Below are 20,828 nucleotides of genomic sequence, written 5' to 3'. Positions count from 1 at the left end.
CCGATATAATGCGAACAGCAAGTCGTTTGCTTTCTGTGCAGAGGTTGCGGTACCGTGAGAATGACGCCGAGTTCTGGTAGGTTTTGATTGAAAAGATAGTGGGATCTCAATGTTGGATGCGCCTTGAGGCCTACCCACTATTTTGTTTTCAATCAGCCAATATGAGTTCGGCGTTTTGCCATCATCGTAACCCCTGTGCAAGAGGCAGACAAGCTTGCGCTCCGCATAAGAGCTTCACAGCTTCGCCGGAGAACACAGCTGTGCAGTGGGAAAAGTTACCCGCAGTTACACAGTAAAATACTAAAAATGACTTTGAGCAAAATTACTTGGCGACCGACTGCAGGCAATAAGAAACTCTAGCTTTTAAATTCATCAGGGAAAAATATTGGTTGTTGTCATTGTTGTTAATTTTGTAGCTGAATTTTGTCCCACCATTTTGTAATTAACGTTAGGCGCTAGGTGACGCGAGTTGTCGCCCTTTACAAGCATCACCGAAGCGACGTTGGTCCAGATTTGTGTCACGTGACCAATGGCTTCCGTTTGTTGATTCCTCTTCGGTTGTCTCGTTGCGGCTTGCGTTGCGGTGTGTGATTAGCGTGTGTATCGGCTCTTCGAAGTCGCCTTTCGCTAGCGTGTTTGAGCGCGAACGTTCGTCGTTTATTTGTTGTGACTGTTCGCTAGGCTACAAGCCCGACCGTCTTCGTTAGCTGGCGAACACCCGCGCAGCCATGTCGAGGGGAACCCTGTGGATGGGCGACGTGAGTAGCCATTTTCGTTCCCACTTTCGGCGGCGTGCGAGGAGCGTTCGCAAGGCTTGTTTCTCGACTCGCGGTCCACGGGGGAAGGAATGCCGTCCTACGACGGCTGAGAGCAGTCGTCTGTTTCCGGCAGATTGAGCCGTACATGGACGACGCGTTCTTGAAGCAAGCCTTCGCCCAGATGGGGGAAGCGTGCTTGTCCACGAAAATCATCGCCAATAAGTTGACCGGGTAAGTGGCGGCGGCGGGCGCGCGGGGCCGCCCCGTGCCGCAACCCCTCGATGGCTGCGCAGGCTTCCCGTGGGCTACGGCTTCATGGAGTTCCTTGACGAGGCCACGGCACAGCGGATCCTGCTCGAGTGCGACGGCAAGCCCATCCCTGGCTCCAACCCGGTGAGCAGCATCTGCAGGCCTGAATCTCTCGGCTAGGGGGCACGAGCGTGTCCCGAAGACGCGACCGAGTAATATACTTGCATCGAGCATAAAGCGCGAAACACATGTACGACGAAACCGTCCGATCCGACGTTCGATCGCTGCTCCGGCACGGCGCAAACGATTATCCGAGACACATGCTTCTGACCGCGCTTGCGACTCGTCGTTCCAACGGTTCCGATCGGCTGCGCCCAGTTCCGTGACCAGTACTTGTTGCCTGACTTCCTACGATCGCCCTTCTGCTCACAACCAATGTAGTGGAAGGTAAAGGCACGCGTTCCCTCTCCCATTATCAGCGTTGAATAAAACGCGAAAGACATTTACAACGAAACTGACCGATCCGACGTCTGATCAGGCAATACGATGGTTGGACACGGCTTGTTTGGTCGGGTCGCAACGTCAAAACGGCGTTGCGGCATGCGATCGACTGTCCAGAGGTGGTTGCGGCGGTCGGATGGCCGCCACCAATGACGACGCAGGTAGCTGGAACGTCATGAGGACGTCACGTTTTGGTGAGCGGGGTATTCAGGAGCAAGGATCTAGTTGCGAGTCCCTCTTCCTTGGCAGTTCCGGGGAGAGGAGGAGAGCCCGCGCACAGCTTTATTAGGCGCTCAAAATGGCAATGCCAAGAAGAGTAGGAAGTCAGGCAACACACACTGGTCACTGAACTGGGCGGAGCCGATCGGAACCGTCGGAACGACGCTTCGCAAGCTAAGTCGGAAGCATGTGTCTTGGATAATTGTTTGCGGCAAGTGGAGCAGCGATCGGACGGTTTCGTTGTACATGTGTTTTGCGCTTAAAGCACGAACCACATGTACGACGAAACCGTTTGATCAGGCAATATGGCAGTCGGACGCAACTTGTTTGGTCATGTCACAACGTCGGAACGACATTGCGGCATGCGACCGACTGTCCAGAGGTGGATGCGGTGGTCGGATGGCCGCATCCAATGACGACACAGGTAGCGGGAATGTCATGAGGACGTCACGTTTTGGAAAGCGAGCTATTCAGGAGTGAGGATACGGTTGAGAGTCCCTGTTCCTTTTCTTGGCATTTCTGGGGAGATGAGGAGAGCCCGTGCACAGCTTTATTCAGAGCTCAAAATGGGAGAGATAATGCGCGCTTGTACTTTCCACTGCATTGCCAAGAAAAGTTTTGTCAGACAGCACTGGTCACGGAACTGGGCGTAGCCGATTGGAACCGTCGGAACGACACGTCGCAAGCTTGGTCAGAAGCGTGCGTCTCGAATAATCGTTTGCTGCAAGCCGGGGCAGCAATCAAACAGTTTCGTCATACATGTGTTTCGCGCTTAAAGCGGCACTGCAGCTTTCGATTATGCACAAGCCACCGTCGTTCACAAGCGTTTTTCAGCATCTGTCTACGTGCTCCAATGGAGCGCCTGTAAGAACTAAAAAAAAGTTTAATACAAAACAAAAGAAAAGGCAGCTCTTGCTTTCGGTCTTTCATGAAAACAATAAAAATGCTCTTGGAGCATATTTATTGTTCTTGTGTATATATATTTTTTTAAAGATTTATACTTACCAATGAATTGAAATAGAATGGAAAGGGGGCTGGTTGGTGCATTCTGCGAAAATAAAAGTGCCAGGCAACGGGACAAGAAAGTCAAGACAAATTGCGAGCTCTCTTTGTCTTCCCTTTCTTGTCTTCTTCCCTGGCGCTTTTATTTTTGCGGAATTGCCAGTGAAATTCTGCCAGCTCAGCATCCACGAGCAATGTGAGGAAGCGTAATGACATGCAACTGAAATGTGACCAAGATGTGCCAGAGATGCTGTTCAAGCCTGAGAGCTACAGGCCTATACCACCTAAGAGATGAGGCTTGCCCCCCCGCCCCCTTCCACATACTTGTGGGGGGAAAAGCACGTGGGGGTTCATGCAACGCCCCTAGCTTGTGTCGGCGGCGGCACATCCTGCAGAGCCTCGCCCTGCCGTTTGTGCCCTGCAGTTCTTATCCTATCAGTTACTTTAGATCGTTAGCATTGTAATTATATGGCTTAAAGATTTCATATATCGGCTAGACATTACTTGTTGTAAGTGGAAACATTGGCAAGGTGGCGCAAGCTATCGCCCGATTTAAAGGGTTCAACCGTGTGCATCCCTCCATCCATCCAGTGATAAGTGGCCGACCAATCCACCCTCTTTGAAAGAACTGATGCTGCCTGTTGGGAAACATGTTAATTTGATCGGGACAAGGTTCGAGGATTTCATGGTATGGAACAAAGCGTTCTATTAGGAAGGAGAGGCAGGAAACTTCTTTGTACAAACTTGTGGCCGAAAGGTGGGCCACAATAGGCACAAAAGCGGCGTTTTGGGAGGTCATTTTAGGTCACTACAGCTTAAAAGAGCCACCAGGATCTATGCGACGATTGATGGGTGGCAGCGACAGCATTTATTGCACTGCACGTTAGCGGGAAAAGCCGTTGCATCCGTACGTGTCAAGCGCCACCAACCAGGCAAGTAGGGACAAAACAGACAAATGCACACATGTGCTTACGCACAACATATTATTGGGAACGAATGAAACTCGAATGGTGGGCCATGCGGCCTTAGATACATACCTGAAGGCTGCTAAAACTGAGAAGTGGAGAGGAGGGAGGGGCCTGTGGGAGTGCCCAAATACTTTGCTAAAAGTATAGATCCTACTTTATTCATTTCCATTGGACAGTGCCTGCAGCACCAAATCCTCCCCTAGCGGCAGCGTTGCCCGTGCTGTCGCGCTTCTGTGCCACACCGAGGAAAAGGGCTGCCGCCAACGCTTTAAGATAGCACTGGATTCGCCAAGACTGCAGAAACGGCCGCCTGGGCTGTCTCGAAGACTGTCCACAATGATAGCTGGCTGCAGCCATCTCTCCCAGTTTGAAGGGTAAAACGCCGTGGCTGCGCACGTCCAGCCGTTGCAACTGTGCGAAAACCGTCTGCTCAGAGGTCATTACATTTTTGCGGAATAAGCTGTATTCCTATAGGAAAGTGTTTGGTGTGCCCAGGCATAGAACACCCACGCCTGATCCGGTCGCCAAAAGGGGAAGGACGAAACTACAAAACACAACAGGAGTGGCACTGGGGGGCGAGCGCACCGTGTGGCCACTTTCCGAAATACACCTCTATCTTTTTTTTTTCCGAGAAAAAATAAAGTTAGTGGGTCACGTCACCCCACCCCACCAACGACGCATCCTCCTCTCTCACTCCTTCGGTGCATCCCCCTTCAGTATTTGCTCCTCTCCTAAGTGCCCAAGGGTGTTTTCTTTTTCCTCTCAAGGAGCAGTGGGACAGGATGTTAGTTTGTTTAAAATATAGACACCATTTTTTTTCTCCCAGTGTCTTTTGCAGAATTCAAAAAGAAAAAGGGCTAATTGGCTTTACAAAACCAGTGTGGTGCTGCTAGCCAAATGGTTCTGCCTTGCCTATCCCTCCACTCCTCCTCCCTCTTTTAAGGTAACTGGATGAACTGTTGTTCAGACATCGAAGGTGCAGGTTTTCTCTTTTTATAGGAAGCTATGGTACAGAGTAAGTACAAGCCCTGCAGTCTCCCCCCTCCTCCCTCTCCACTCCACAGTTTTATCAGCCTCTAAGTAGCGCAGCATCTATTGAAGGCTACAGGCTTTGCCACTTACATTTCATTTGTTTCTGAGAGTACCAAAACATAAGGAGAAAAGGGGGAGGAGTAGCTGCACTAATATTCGGGTGTTACGGTGATGTCTCGTTGATATTGACACCTTCATTCCCTCCAAATATTGTCCATAATGTGAGTTGTCCGAAACAATCCAAAGAGGCATATATTTATTTAGTTTGTCCCCCAAAGTCTTGTCTATTTAGAGGGGTATCCATATTTTTGGCGTCCGTATTAACCAGACATGACTACTGTAGAATACCGCGCATCCGCCCATTTCACACTAAGCACCCATACCCAAATTTGTAAGATCTCGGAAAATATGCACAGTACATTTGTATGTAAAATTGATGACCGGACAAGCGCCCATCCCCTATTTTATTGCAATTATCTCTAAATTTTGAGTGGGCGCTTGCCCGGTATTTTACGGTAGCTCTATACAGCTGCTGGATTTCGTTTCTGTCGAGGGGTGTTGTTTCTGTTAATTAAAAGAGGAGGGATATTCAATGTGCCGCAACTTCCATCAAGCACGGCCGTTAAGGGGGATGTACCTTTCTGTATGTATGCTCATGCAAGTCACAGAAGACACGTCGGGTGAGCTTCCACCTACAAGTTGGCAGCAACGTCTGACTGAAGAAATGTTCCTGCGGTGTTGGAGAGTCCTCCATGTAGCATGTAGCAGAAGTCTGGCAGTAGGGCAGGGGTGGGACGGCTGTGCCATTTGCACCATTTTGTGCCAGATGCATGTGTCTGCGCCATCCTGCGCCATGTTGCAGAAACTGCGCCACTGCCAATACCTCGCGCCATTATGCGCCAGATTGCAAAACGCGCTCCAAAAAACTTTTTATTTTGTCTTGGTTTCAGTTTTATTGACTCGATTGGCTACAATCGGCGCGTTTAGCTTGGTCGGCCTTGCAATCCTTTGTTCTGTTTATTCTCCCTGTGTATCCCGAGTCGGAAGCGCGCGAGAAAACTCGGATTCTAAGCGCTGCACCACCTGCGACTGTATTGTTATTCTTCAACCATAAGCGGTTATGCAAGTCGGCTGAGGTGAGGTAGAGTCGTTAAGCGTCAGACTACCTGAGGCTCTGCGGCCCGGGATCCGGACGTCAGCCGTTGAAAACAAATGAGCAAGAGATTCCTTTCAGTACTTCATCGTTAGAAGTTAGAACCGCATTCTCGCAAGATAAATCATGATTTGATGGAATGAAAACGCGGTCCGATTTGAAACCTTTCCGGCCAGCAGCTCGGCGTACATTAACCTTGCTCCTGCTTATCGCTTCAAATACGATAACCTCATTAATCGTGGTCTGCAGCTTCGATATTGAGTTGCACAATAAGATAAACTCGAAATTTGTTGCCCTGTTCCTCCGCACAACTGCACGTCCGTTGCTTACGCACGTCACATGGTTCGCACATATAATTACTATGTCGAGCACGTGTGGGTTGTGCAATAAGCAGTGCTGGTTTGCATATTAAGCAGCTGAAAGCCACTCAGAAAACATTAAGGATGCTATCTTCAGAAACTTAGGGTACCGGCTTTTTGCTTCTCATTAAGGCTCACAAAGTTTCAAGTTTTTGCATCTGTTACACTGTTATCCCAACTACCTAGGTCCCTAACCACTCATGTTCATCTGTGTTGCTAAACATTATTGAAATTGCTCCCGTGCTTGTCTAAGACAAGCTGAAGTGCAATGAAAACTGATCAGAGCTGCTCCTAGCCTGCTCCAGAATGTAGTTTTAGCTGCTCCCAACCTGCTCCAAAACAGCTGTTTCAGCTGCTCCCGTGGCTGCTCCCAAGTACATTTCATGAGTTCCACCCCTGTAGGGACATTCCAAGAGGTTGTGTGGCGCACGGAGGGGCATTCACATTGGTGTAGCGCAAGGGCTGCTTCCCACTGTCTGCTCTCGAGAGGGTTCTCGCGACAGCTGCTGCAGAGTAGAATTCTAGCTGTTCTGCTGCTGGGGACATGTGCAAATGCTTAAGTTCTAGACAACCCAGGTGATGAACCCCAATGTGGGATCCATGAATGTGGCGACTGAAATTCAGACGTGGATGAAATATTATTTCAAGTACTTTTATGTGAGTGTCACAATGAAATGGGGCTTCAGTTAATGTATGGGTGGAGGGATAGCTGAAGGCAGGCTGGCGGTCATGCTCAGACTTTGGTCTTTCCGCAGGTCAAGAAGTTCAAACTCAACCGCGCCAGTCACAGCAAGGAGGCCAATCAGCAGTGAGTAGCCTCTTCCTCACTTTGACTCGGCTTGCCATCTAATTGGCCAAATCTTCATCAAGGACTTTTTTGATCGACGAAATCTGTTCCTTTGGTAGCATAGCCATTGGCTGGTCTCTGCTGACATATCCTTGTCGGCCAGTCCGGGGGTTTTCGTGTACTCACTGCCATGTGAAGAATTCTTAAGACCCTCTAGTTAGCAACCTTCCTGCACTGGTTAAACTGCTTCTGTATAGAAGGCACACAAGGTATCACATTTGAAAGTGGGGTGTCTGGTCTTCATATCTTTAAAAATCAAGTGAACCTTTTTTTATTGGTTTTTTGTTTGGTTGCTTGTATCTGTCTCAGTAAAGACAATGAAACAGACAAGCCTGTTTAATGCAGAATCTCTGAGATGAGCACTGTTTTACATATGCACCCTTTTCTTAAAGGCGACATGTAAATTTTGTGGTTGAGGTGTTTTTCATGGCCTCTGCACTGCTAGGGTTTACGGGGGTTCACTCTGCGAGGCAAAAGTTGTTCCAGCACTGTCCCTGGCTGGAAGTCGGGTTTTAGCTCACACTGCTGCAGTCTCTTGCAAATGTACAATGTGCAACACAAACCGAGAGGGTTTTCTTGTTTTTTTTTTTTCATGGTTTAAAGAATTATTGAAACCAGGAGTGTGTTGAGGTGTACCTTGTGCAGTACTAACTTTGGTGGAATCTGGTTTGTGTCTTACATGAGCAAATTGCAACATTATGCCACTGCCATATTTAGATTACATGTATCGTGCAAAGAGATAAATGACTATTCATTAATAGATGTGGTTGCGCTAATCAACCCAAGTTCACTATTTTGGAGGAAAGTAGCACCTGGATTGGCAGTGGTTGCCCTTGTTCTCTGCACCGGTTTATATTCATCCACGCAGTTTCTCTTTTTAACTTTAAAGCTGCTTGTGTGCATCTAATCATAGTTTAATGCCTTGCAAATATTGTCAGAAGGCCCATACAGCATGTCCTGGACCTTTTTTATATTTAATATTTGCTAATCCTCGCACACACATGGCCACCAACTGGCCATACCTGCGAGCTTGTTGCAATATATTTCTCGCCCGTCGACCACATTGGATTCAGAGAACCGGCAGTCGGTGGCACCTCTTTGCCCGATCCTCCGGCTTTAATCCAGGCCGTGGGCTCAGTGATTCGACATAAAGCACGACGGCCTATCCTCTGTTGCGTCACATTGTATCGCGACTGTCACTGGGTGAATTGGCGTTCGCTCGCTTGTGGGGAGGGGCATGTGGCTTCTGGAGACCCTTCCTGCTGCGTGGTGTGGTGCGCCCCCTTAATGGATAACTTCCCTCTCTTTCTCGCTGCCGGGGCAGACGGGCGCGCTTTTTCGGGACATCTCGCTAGCGCAGCGTTAGAGAAGAACCGAAAGGAGAGAGCACCCTAGGTATGTGTGCCCAATTGGCCCCCTATTGGGCCCCCTGTGAGATTTTTGCGAGTCCCTGGTGCAGGGCAGAAGCCCCTGGCTGAAGCACCTGCTCTCGTCTTGCTGCCCACCCCCAGGCGCGAGTTCTCCGCCTTTGTCGGCAACCTGAGCTCAGAGGTGGACGACCTCTCCCTCTACACCGCTTTCCACTCCAGGTTCTCCTCGGTGAAGGCGGCCAAAGGTGAGGGCCCTTCGGAGCGATCGGAGGACCAAGAATGGGTCGGCAAAGCGGACACAGGATTCTGTCCTTCCTTCTGAGCTACTGTCTGGGGCCAAACTCTCTGGGGTCGAACTCTCTCTCTATAGCCAGTTGCAGGTTAAGAACCCAGATGCTCCAACCGCAGGCGCAGAGCGCCTGCTTGGCTCGCGAGAAAATGGTGCACCGTCTGCTGCTCGACACAACAGCATCGGTTTCGGGCACGAGTGAAAGGAGCACAGCTTGTGTCTGATCGAGAGGGATGACGTAATTGCGAGGCATGCACAGATGTGAAGAAGAAGATTCGAAGGTTTTCCAGATTGTGTCGCTGAAAGCGATGGCAGGGCACAATTGCGGCTTTGACCGACGACGCCTTCGTGCGTGACTGACCTCTCGCCCGAGTTATCGTCGCACAACCAATTGCAACGACTTGGCACGGGCACTGCGTTTGACGGATGAATAAACGTGCCTTTGAAAGCTTCATTTCGGGCTATCCTGCACGCTCTACTGGGGCGACCACGACATTTTCGCGTTGCCTCACAAAAAGCACCGTAAGAAACGCTCGTGCCACTACGATTTGGCGACGTAACTCGAGTCGGGGCGAGCAGCGGCGAAGCCTGTCAACTGTAGCCTTGGCGGTTGCTAGGCCTATCAGCTTGACAAAGCGGGCAAGCCGGACACTTCGACGGCGACGCGACCGCGTGATGCTGCCGCAGACAAAAGCGGATATTTGTGCAAATCTGCAATTTATACTCCGGTGGTAAGTGAAGAGCTGGAAAACCGTTGCGAGAACCCCCGGCGTTCCTCGGTGTCTAAAACTGCACTCGCTGCCATACTGAAAGAAGATAGTTTGCCAAGCCACGATGTCAGTGGCATCGAGGGACTGAGGGTGAGCGATTGGCTGGTGGAGAGATGCGAATCTCTTTGAAGGGCATTTGCCGCTGGGTTTTTAGCCTTTCGCCGACTGTAGGACCGGTGTCCTATGAAACCGGCATGGTGGCAATTTTTTTGTCGTAGATGGACATAGACCTACGTTTTGTGGAAACGACTTTGTGACTGCCGCGACTTTGTTGTCCTAGACGTCGGTTACTTGAAGTTTCCAGTTTCTTGTCATTCTTAAGAAGGTTGTTCTCGGGTGAAATGGCCGGTGCAGACATTGTCCAGCTAAACTCGGTAAGGGAAATATTTACAGACACTGTAGAGTACCCATGTGTCTTCTGCAAGCCCAACTCGCAAACGATGCGCATGCTGTTCTTGCTTGGTGTTTGTAATTTCAGTTTTCACCGAGAAGCAGTTTGAGTTGGCCAAATTTGCAGGTTGACGCTAGTTTCTGTTCTAGTTTTTCCTAAGACTGCGTTTAGGAAGAGTTGTGAGCACTGTAAACTTTTCGTACTGCATGCTACACGTCTCCGGGAAGTTAAGAAAAGGAGGACATAATCTCTCGCAAGCTCGATAAATATTTTTTTCGGAAAGCTCAGGAGCCTGCTTTGGAGGATCTGCGCTCACCCCGCTTGACTGAGAGAGAGGTTATTTTCATTACCAAGAACCCTCTGTGTTGCTCCCTTTGCTAGCTATCAACATTGTCTTTTTAGGTGTGTCATTTCTTCCACTCCTATTTACAGTCAAATTTTTGCAGGACGTCGTAACATAAGTGGAGATAGTTTCACCAGACTCGTTCGTTGGCTCATGATGACCAAAAAAAGAGTGCAGATTGTAAAGCCATTTTCTCAAGATAGAGCAAACTTCACGAAGTTCAAGTCCAGACAAGTTTAGAGATTTCAAACAGCTTTTGAGTGACGAGTCTGGGAGTTTTAAACTTCCGACAGGGTTGGACTCGATGGGTACGAAAAAGAAAACAAAAAAAGTATTTTACATACAGTATGACTTTTCTGAACTTCAAGTTCGAGTGTTACAAACTTTTCAAGGGTTGGGTTCAGCCAGTTTAAAGTCCACGCAAATTAGAATCTGACACGTCTCGAGCATTGTAGAGAGGGGCCAGAGCAACATAATGCGAAGCCCCGAGCCCTGCAGAGTCAATTTGAGGAATGACTTTGTCACCTGAGCATTTGTACAATCGTGTACAGTACCACCGGGACGCCAGAAACCCGTAGTTTCTCCCGAGCTCTTTCGAATGTCGACTTTTTGGACCGGGCTCTGCAGATAATCGATACACGGTTTGGAGTGTCCAAAGTGCGTCATGCGGTCGACCTCTTGTAATGTTGGGACCACGTTCCACCTCTAGTCTGTCGAAAGGAGGGCTTGCTTCGATTGGTGGGCTGAGGGCCGTGCCGGGCCTCTGTTTCAGTGGTGCTGGACGACGGGGGACAGAGCAGGGGCTACGGCTTTGTGCGCTTCGGCAGCGAGGAGCAGCTGCAGGAGGCCCTGCGCCTCTTGAACGACACGCAGGCTGTGGGCACCAAACCCATTCGCGTTAGCGCCGCCACCCCCAAAAGGTAGCCGGAAGGGTCTCCCCCAGCAGCGGCCCCGAAAGTATGGTGGCGCCCGAAATGTCTTCGACCCGCGCGTTTGCTGTCTGCTCGCGTCGTCGGATCTGGCGCGTTGTTTTGTCGGACGTTGCGACTCTGGCGGTTGGTCGTAAAAATGCCGGTGGGAAAGGCGAGGGTTGCCGGCGTCGCGGCGTCCCGTGGTATTTTAGCTTCAGTTGACCGTTGGGCTGCGAAGCAACCTGCAGCAGAATGAGCATCTGCCGAATCCACTTCCGCCGCCGTGCCGCCGCCAGGGTCACGGCTGTTTAGGGCGTTGTTTTTACGACGTCGTTGGACGTCACAAAAAATGACACTTTTGCAACACTTTCACCATGTCGTCGGATGGAAATCGAGGGACCACTTTTGAGGATGGGGTAAGGACACGCTGGTCGGGGATGTGCATCGGGCGCCACGCGCAAAAGGTTGCGGTATAGGTCTCCCCGACTATGGAGTGAAGTGGGTGAATTTGTGTTTCCTTGCTCGGGGTGGTGACGTCAAATAATTTTCGTAACGACATTTCCGTCTTTTTGGCCCAGGAGGGAACGAAAACTAAGTCTCGCAGCGAGAGCTCTTGGCACCAACTGTGCTACGTCAGTGTTTTGTGCCCAGTTGTTTCTTTGTATTCTCCTCGTGAGCACACGCTGTCGGCACTGGCTACTATGAAGAGTGACATGCGCCGAACAAAGGGACGCCGAAGCACACTAGGGTGAAAAGGTGGCGGGAAGTGGCTCCCCAATGGTGCCAAGTTGTCGCGTAAAGTTCACTCTAGCTTTGTGGCAAATATTCCCACGTGTTTGTTGTGCAAATTTCTGTCAACTGTCTTTGAGTGTCTACAGTTTGTGGCGTACTGCTATAGTGAGACAAATTGGCATGGCTTGCCATTGCTTGCAGCCTCTCATGTGCCATTTGCCAATTAAGCCGTTCGACGTCGGTTTTGCGTGTCGGGGAACATGGTCTTTTGGCACGGTGAAGTTAGTGCAGCTCTTGGCCCGACTGCAGAGTAGTTCACGTAGGAGTAATTCTGTTAGTACTTGTGTCATACTGGCTTCATGGAGTATTGTGCTGTTTGCCATTCAGCTGTTTGATGAAGGCTCATGTGTGTGGGAACATAATCTTTCGTTGCAGAGACATTAGAGCAGTTGTTGCCCCGATCGTCGCATTGCTTGCTCGTGGGTTTATGGCGGTCTCCTCTGAGAACGATCTGAGCCATGGTTGTAAGGGGCGTCACAATGAATGCCCGTGGATGAATCTTTTTTTAATTAAAAGTTCTGCAAAAATGTAAAGGCCCCCCACTGGCTTTTCTAACACTATTGTGTTGAAAAGGTCTTGTTGATCCAATATTACCATATTTTCCGGACTATTCGCGACTCCAGCGAAATTGGCGCCGCCTAGCGGCAGCGCCGAGGAGCTTAGAAAAGGAGGTTGTTTCGACTTTGTCGTCTGCTATCGCTGCTTGGTTCTCGTAGGCATCATAAAAACAAACAGCGTTTCCGGTAATTATTTTTATGATTCTGCCGTGTCATTCCTACGGACTGACTAGAAGGAGGTCTCTACCGTCGAAAAATCGCTTTGCTTTCAAATGTAACACTGATTTTACGCTGCAGTGCAGGAATTTGTGGTGGTCCGCGTGCTGAACGACAAACACGACCTCCTTTTGTCCACCATTTTGCTTGTGCAACGCGCCCTCTATAGTTCGCTGGAGTCGCAAATAGTTTGCGGGGGCAAATTTGGGGTCAAAAGCAAAGGTTTTCACTTTTATGGTCCGCACGCACATTGTGCCTGATCCGAACATGAAAGCTATTTTACACAGTACGGCTTGACAAATAATTGCTGTATTAGCTTGCACAGAAGCTTGTGTCATGCATAAATCAACATCAATACTTTGTTTTTCATAAAATCCTTCATGTCTTGTCACAGTCTAGAAAAAAGAAATCCTTCTATAGTTTGCACCACTTAAAATTTAAACTTTTAGGAACGTATAGCCCGGGAAATACGGTGCCTTAAAAGTCAATTGTGGGGGATGAGACATTCAAGTGGCCAACTTTGATGGTATTATGCTTATGTAGGACAATCTGTGCCTTTGCCAAAGAAGTAAATTGATTGGTCTGGTCATATGAATGGTAATTTTACGGATGCTTAAAAATTGATTTTGCATTTTAGCCTAAAAAATTTATATGCAGTCTAAGGAACAAAACAGGGAAGTGGCAGGCGCGAAGGGGCGCTCAAAGCCACTAAAATATGGCGCGAAAATCCGTGCCCCCTGGCCATTTGCCTTTGTGTGGAGACAAAATTGTGTTTTTCTCAAAATGACATTGATGGAATTTTTGGAATTTTCGTGTACCCTTACGAAGAAAATACTTATTTGATTATAGTAAATCTTTCACAGATTATAGTAAATTATCCTGCCAACAGTTCCAATTTAAAAGTTTCAAAAATTCACTACATAAAAATGTTTAAAAAAATGTTAAATAAAAAACTTCTTGTGGTTCATGACTAGAAAGAATATTTTTTTTTCTTGCGTGCTGCATGTTCAAGTGCTATTTTTCTTAGGTTCAGTTTAAAGCCAGTGCTATGTGCCTGGTGTTTGTTGCTGGGGGAAGGCACATGAAAAGCAGGAACTCGGCCTAAGATTTGACACTCCATTACTAAAATATTTAAAAAATGCTTTAGTACAAAAGCAACAGAGTAAATCCCAATGGTGTAATTGGGATTTACTTCAATACATTAAATTTCACAATAAAATATGCAGTGGTTTTTGAGATGCAAAATTAATACCACGATGACCTGTTTGCTTTACCATCCCTCCTTCATCAAGCTTCTGTCGCATTAAAAGAGCACCAAACAAAACTCCGATCAATGGTACTTTTTTTCTAGCACATCTATTGGTAGTCATTGAGAGTGCTAGCTTCGTTTGCACTAGCCTAGTGCCCGTCTGTGTGCACAAGAGTAATCTCATGACGCTCATGTCACCCGACGCACGTCGCTTGCGACTTGGTTGGCGTGTCGACGGAAATCTTTACTTGGAAACCAGTGTCTAGGCACAAGCCAAACCGCGTCCTTTTGAAACGTGCAAACCGACACACAAACTTCTTTCCTTGCGCTCGCGATAATGCATCCGCCCAGCAGTTTATTTTGTATTTATTCAAATCTAACGTGCACCTTTTTTCCGGGAAAATAGGTTCAAAAATTGCATGTGCGCTAGAATCGAGTGCGACCCAAAACTGCGCTGCCGTATTGCCATCGACATTTTAAAATGGCCGCTCCATTACTCGCTGAGAAGCTGAGAGGCTTACAGCGTAGCCAGCTCGTGTGTTTCTTGCATTCGTATCAGCGTGGAAGTTCCCACTGCAAAGACACGCCGCCTTCACCATGATGCTGGATTCAAGAGAAAAGTGATATTGGGTGCGGAGAGCGATGGAAATCGGGCCGCATCACATGCGATGGGCGAAAGATGCGTGGTGCACAATCCCGTCTGCCGTGGTTATTAAGGCCTTCAAGAAGTGCGGCATTTCTAACGCTATGGACGGCACCGAAGATGAAATGCTTTGGGCCTCTGGCAGCGATAAGGAGTCGTCAGACAACGATGACGAGTGATGCCTTCTTAGGGAGCATATGTGGTAGCTCTGGGGCAGACTGAGAATATGTTGCGTGGCACCTTTCCCCGCAGGGCTTTGAATAGCGGCAGCATGGCGACGCCCCCCGGCCAGCAGCAGCAGCAGGGCTACCAGCAGCAGTACTACGGAGGCTACGGCTACAACTACCCGGGCTACTACAACCCCTGGCAGGGATACCAGCAGTACTACGGAAACTACCAGGGCTACCCCGGCTACGCGGGCTACTACGGCCAGCAGGAGTATGCCCAGCCGCCCGAAGCCCAGGCCGTGGTGAGTGCTCGCTTCTGGCTGGGCACGGACCTCACGTGCGACGGCAGGTTTCCCATGCCTTCTTGCCCTCTTTTGTCCCAGCCTACTCCCTTTAGGTAGTGGGCTGGGGCTAAGCAGACGTTTCGTGTTGGCATTGAAGACATTCCTATACAGACTTCGATGACCGGCGTTAATAGGGACAATATCCACTTTGGGAAGCGTCGTCCGCAGCTTCGTTGAAAACTGCTAGCTCGGGACGACGGACGGCCACGTGTTGTGCACGTGAGGGGATCAAAGGAACTTTTGTGCATCAACCTAAAGTGAGGCCTCGGGTTTGCAGTTCTCGGTCCAGACTGGTCATGTTCAAGTCTGGATGTCTATGGCCACGATTAGCAGCCACTGCTGGAAATGGTAGTAGTCTCTAGCAAAGCTGCTGGAGTGTACTGTAGCGAAGCTCATGCTGTTCACTTTTTAATTGATATAGTAAGAGGGAGGACAAGGGGGACAACAATGTCCCATTGTTGGCTTTCTCAATTGCATTATAGCCAAACCTCATTGATGTGTTCTCTGTTGAGACAATTTCCTGGCTGATATGTTCACTATCTTTTACAGTGATACATTCTGTGAAGTTAAATTTTTTTTAGGTCCAGTTTGTAGCTAATGCGAATTTTAGGAAGTGTGTTCGACATTTTGCCATATTTTGATTGGCAAACCCTGTCTCTAACTTTTGCACTATTCAACCAGTGATAAATTTTTGATTGCACATTTTATATAGATGTGAGGATGGACTTGTGACCAATTTGTTGTCTTAAAGTTCATATAACACAAAGTCAGAGTTTATTCAGTAAAGCATTGAGTTTAAAATTCGTTTTGGCTGCACTAAACTCGCAAAAAAAAAAAAAACTTTTTTTAAGCATTAGGATAGGATATCTGTTTGCCACCAGGAAACTTGACCCTTTCAACGTTCGAATTATGAAAGGGTGTTGAACACATTTTTAATTTGTTTTGCATTGCCATTTTGCGAGATTGTCTTAAGAACTGTGGTGTTCGACACCACTGTTGCTCCTACGATCTGATTAAAAGTTAATTTTGTGACAACCTTGTATTATTGAAACATTTAAAAAAAAAATTTTTTGGGGGTAGGTTGTAATATTTTGGCCCCCCCCCCCTCCCCCCTCCCTTTTTTATCTTCATGTCGTAGAAGCAACAGTGGTGTCAAACACCACATTTCTTAAGACTGATTTAAGCAAAATGGCTATGCAAAATAAATTAGAAGTTTGTTCGGCACTATTTCGTAATTTGGGCATTGAAAGGGTCAACTTTCTAAGGGGCCTACAAGCGTGAACATGAGTGCTACACATGTTCGGGGGTTGGGAACTGAGGCGTAAGGTCATGCAAGGGCTACATGTTTGCTGACAAGGCGTGCAGTTTACTCAAAGGTCCCAGTACGAGTGTGCACCGCTCCCTTCGAGTATGAAAATATAAATATGGTGCACAAGAGACACAAACAGATGAAAAAAGTACTCAGGACAAACTATTAATTGAACATGCATTAAAGGAAAAAAAAAACAGCTAAGCCAAAAAAGGCAACAGGTACAGTCAGCAGGTGACGTAGGTCGACGTGTCGTTGAGGTCAATTTCTCTTTAACGCAAAATGGATTCTATCAGCTGAATTTTATGGGAAGACCGTCGGAAGAACCGTCACAAAGAACTGTCAAAACCACACGACGTCATGTGACAATGTGACGTCATGCGACATCAGGGGTCATGTGATACCACGCTGTCGCGTCACACCGTGATGTCACGTGGCATTGCAACAGTTTGCGACATCGCAGCCACGCGACCTCGCGACAATTGCACGCACGTAGCAGGTGTCCGGCTCGTCCGCGCTTCCCGGTCTTTGTCGGCGTGACTGAGTTGGTGTGACTTTCATAGAAAAATATGGACCGCCGGCCTACGCAGTTTTGTTTTCCCCCTCCCGTTGTCGCACGTGCCAGCGGGCTTTGATGTCGGACGTCGCCGTTCCGGTGTTTGGTCGTAGAATTGCCTGCGAAAAAGACGAGCGGGCGAAAAGGTCGCCGTCACCGCGGCGTCCCTCTCGCCGTCTGGCCACAGAGCGACCTACAGCAGAACGGGTGTCTGCCATACCGCCTCCGCCACAGCCGGGGTTTGAAGCAGCGGCACCTTGTTGGGGTCGTTGCAGGGGTACGACTACGCCGCGGCCGGCGTTGCAGGACCGACTCTGGAGGCCCCCGCTGCCCAACCCCAGCAGCCCGGTGTTGCCGGCCCAGATCCAGACAACGACGTAGAAGGTGAGTTCGGGGTTTTTGTCAGAAAAAAACCGAAAGGAAAACGTCCGCCACCTTCCCCTGCGTTTTGTCTGCCTCGAGATGGCAGGGCATGTGCGCTGTTCACCACCAGACATTCGGGTTAATTTGCGAATTGCTATCGATAATACTCGTTCGTGCAAATAATAAAAAAAAGAATTTGTAAAATGAGTGCACAAATGAGCGCAATGCTACAAGTACAGCCGGCTGAACTCATAACAAGCTAAGGTGTCTTTGATATTGCGATTGTTTCGTGTTTGTCGGTGGTGGAATGCTTTGGTTCGATTATAAGTCGACCCCCCCACTTCCGATTTTAAAATAATTTAAAAATGGGTCGACCTACATTCGCGTAAATTCAATATCTTCTAAATAAAAGAAGAAGAAAAAAAAAAAAAAAAACTCTGCTGCGAAAAGTTTAAGCTGGGGCTTTGTAAGCTGACCCTCTCGGGTAGTGTCCTCCCCCTCACCCACCGCCCTGCGGGGTCCTTTCCTTGCAGACCACAACATGAGCCTACCCGACGTGGACGCCCTCAACAAGGCCTTGATGGCACGCTCGGAGGTGGGTCCCAATCAGATGCACTAAGCGTTGGAGTCTCGAGAGACTGCAATTTTCGCTCTCTTCTCGCAAACAGAGCCTCGACTTTGATACAAAAATGTCACGAGTGAAAGGCCGTAAACGACTTATTGCATCACCTCAAATGTAATGCGTGTCTTTCCTGAAAATTTTGCGCTCGCGTCGCAATTGAATGCCCGCAAAATAACCCTCGTCAGCGCCGCCATGTTGAAATAACTTCAACCTTCTTTGTTCGCATTGTTTTTCAGTCTTATGCTGGCGACACCTACCTTTTCGTATGTGAAAATGTGAAGTCGACAACCATGGAATCCTGATCCAAATTTATTGAGACTTGCTGTTGTGTGCAATATTTTTGGTGTTACGCTCTATAGCTTACCTTAGGGTAACTGAACCGGCTCACTGATTTCCAAGTTTTAACACTGGCTTCTAGCATCTGGTTTTGTATTGGAACCTTCACTCTCAGACTTCGGAAGTTGGGAGAATATCTGGTAATAAGTCAGTAATTACTACGGTTCACCCTGGTCGGTTTGACCGCACCTTTCAGACACTGTAATCAATTTTATTTTCGCGACCCCGGTATTTAGCTAATTTTGCGGAGTGCGGGTTTCGGGAATAATTTGCGGACAAAATTTTGCGATTCGAAGTGATAAGCTATGTATTTGTGGTCATGTTGTGATATAATCGCAAGATGAATTTTTTGCAGTAGTTTTCGAGTTGCAAGATTTCAAAGAATGATGTCCTCGCGAAAATCAATTAATTTTCAGTATGTTAGGTATAGTTTAGCGAGTAATGTACCTTACAAAACGTGCCTGCATGTCAAGTGAGGCCCTCGAATTGCGTGGGTAATGCTCATTTCGATGTGCTCTGGTGTGCAGGACCTGTACTCTGCCCTGGACAGCTGCCGGTGGCTGCCCACAGACGGACTTGACCCACCCTTGGTGCCCGTCAAGTGACCCTAAATAAAAAACCTTTTTTGAGTTGCACATAGTGCGTCCAGCTGCATTACGCCACTACCATGCTGCAAGCAGAGGGTCTTTTTCAAGCACCATCGCCTCATAACCCTTCTTTTTAATGCCCTGTTAAAGCTGGTCTCACTCTGTGAGTGTCTTTAGCCTAAAAACTAAAAAAAAACCCCAAGATATGGTAACGTCCAGTGCTGCTCGATGGGGTTTTGAAAAGGGCATCGCCCCGTAAAACTTCGGCTATTAGACGGTAAAGCGGGGTTCACTAAACGGTACTGCGTGCAGGCTAGTTCCCTTGGCTTGACCCATTCAATGAGCAGGAGTTACGGTACCATTATTCCCAGGTATGCTTTATCGTACAGTTAGGAGAATAAAAAAAGTCGCAGGGTCTCTTATATTATCCCTAAGACGACTTGAAAGCGAAAGCCAAAGCGCCAATGCAGTCAGGGGGCAGTGGAACAATTTTAATGTTGAAAGAATTGGCAGTTCGCATTTTTTATATTGTTTATACAAGCCCAAGTGACCAAAAACGCGTCGCCTTTTTCCGACAAACTGCTACTCTGCTGCGCAATCGCAAAGCAAAGAACTAATTATTTGTCGATTTGCAGCCGAAGTCAACAAAACCTGACCCCCTCCGCTGCTGCACTCGCCGTCAGCCCCTTGGTGAACCGTCCTTTGTGTCGATCGCTCGTTGCAACCTTTGACGAGGCTAATCCTTTAGAAGTCGACAATTGCGGTGGAACCAGCTGGGGTCTCTGAAGAGAGGGCCCAAGGGGAAGCCACGTGAACCCCCAGAGCAGTCTTGGGCAGTAACTAGTCACTAGTAATGCGTTACCAGTAACTAGTTACTTTTTTCAGTAACTTGTAACTGTAACACGTTACTGCTCAGTGGAAATAACTTGTAACTGTAACAGAGTTGCTATTTTTCGAGAGTAACTTTAAAAAGTAACGTTGTTACAGTCACCATTCTTATGGGAACACGACCACCAAATCGCCTTGCAAATCGTGAGAGAGTCCCAAGCCCTGGTGCGGGAATGGCAACGCAAAAACTGCTGCAGGAAACGTCTGGAGTAGGAGGGGAAAAAACTATAAAGAAACTAAATTTTGTTTGACACTGCATGGCCAAGCTAGTCCCGCCAACTGGGAGGATGGGGACGTTTGTGTCCGTACCAGCCATGTACGCCCATAGCACACGGAGATGTAACAAAGCGCGGCATCTTTAAAGCATTTCTCTTTTCTTTGTCCCGCGGAGGGAGCGAGTGCTTTTTGCAGAGGACAGTTTTTGGTGATGGTCACCCCAAACGCCCGCACGCTTACGGGCGTCTTCTTGCCGCCAAGCATACGTTTCCTTCCCCTCTAATTTGAATCGTCCACCTCCCAGATGCACCCTTCCAGGGTCTCGACTTCAGGCCCGTTTTCTCTCCCTTCCTTTTTTTTTTTTTTTTACAACCCAATTACCAGCCTTGCCTCCCGTCACCCACTTTTTCCTCTCACTTGAGAAAGAGTATCTGCTCGAAACGTCTGAGTCGTTCTGCTTGTTTGTCTGTGTGTTTTTGTCATTGAAAGACCGCCCTTGGCTGGGACCAGGGGCAGTTGGCATCAGTTGACTTTTAGATATTCAAGTCGTGGGCTTTCCGGGTGATCTCTCGTATTTCGGGTGGTGAGATAGAGAAGCAAGTTCGATCTGGTTAAGAAGCGATGGAGGAAAGGCTGTTTGGAATTCCACGCGCAGTGGTCGTTTGTACCTCGATCAGCGCTTATTTTGACGGAAGAATGTAGCCGCAACATTGCTCTCCAAGTTTTCAAGAAAAGCTTTGCGTTTCATGAAAGATTGTGGGCACGCAGTAGAAAACGATTTGACCGACGAGTGGATTAGAGTGGCATAAGAAGACATCTAC

The 20,828-nt window shown here is 48.3% G+C and overlaps 1 protein-coding gene across 2 annotated transcripts; it reads left to right on the top strand.

Annotated features, from left to right (window-relative positions):
• Nucleotides 1–512: 512 nt before the first annotated feature.
• LOC8026283 (tRNA selenocysteine 1-associated protein 1) lies at nucleotides 513–18,951 on the top strand. Of its 2 annotated transcripts, XM_040502832.2 has the most exons (11): nucleotides 513–758; nucleotides 892–989; nucleotides 1,052–1,151; nucleotides 6,997–7,049; nucleotides 8,600–8,703; nucleotides 11,024–11,171; nucleotides 11,974–12,003; nucleotides 14,890–15,088; nucleotides 17,271–17,379; nucleotides 17,892–17,953; nucleotides 18,844–18,951. In XM_040502832.2, exons 1-11 carry the CDS (start codon nucleotides 729–731, stop codon nucleotides 18,919–18,921), a joined length of 1,011 nt encoding a protein of 336 aa, XP_040358766.1. In that variant the 5' UTR covers nucleotides 513–728; the 3' UTR covers nucleotides 18,922–18,951. The 2 variants fall into 2 exon arrangements, with proteins under 2 accessions (XP_040358766.1, XP_040071526.1); XM_040215592.3 differs by lacking the exons at nucleotides 8,600–8,703; nucleotides 11,024–11,171; nucleotides 11,974–12,003 and having other exon boundaries at nucleotides 518–758; nucleotides 14,872–15,088.
• The last annotated feature ends 1,877 nt before the right edge of the window (nucleotides 18,952–20,828 follow it).

The sequence above is a fragment of the Ixodes scapularis genome, unplaced genomic scaffold (genome assembly GCF_016920785.2).
Source record: "Ixodes scapularis isolate PalLabHiFi unplaced genomic scaffold, ASM1692078v2 PGA_scaffold8__174_contigs__length_109621045, whole genome shotgun sequence".
In the NCBI taxonomy this organism is placed as follows: Eukaryota; Metazoa; Arthropoda; class Arachnida; order Ixodida; family Ixodidae; genus Ixodes; species Ixodes scapularis.
Note: the sequence above shows the minus strand (reverse complement) of the source record. Positions and strands in the feature narration are given on the sequence as shown.

Excerpts from the sequence above, each read along its gene's own strand:
- LOC8026283 (XM_040502832.2), top strand. The coding sequence starts at position 729 with ATGTCGAGGGGAACCCTGTGGATGGGCGAC. Across the intron at positions 990-1,051 it reads ATCGCCAATAAGTTGACCGG|GCTTCCCGTGGGCTACGGCT; the intron begins GTAAGTGGCGGC and ends ATGGCTGCGCAG. Across the intron at positions 12,004-14,889 it reads AATATTCCCACGTGTTTGTT|CATGGCGACGCCCCCCGGCC; the intron begins GTGCAAATTTCT and ends GAATAGCGGCAG.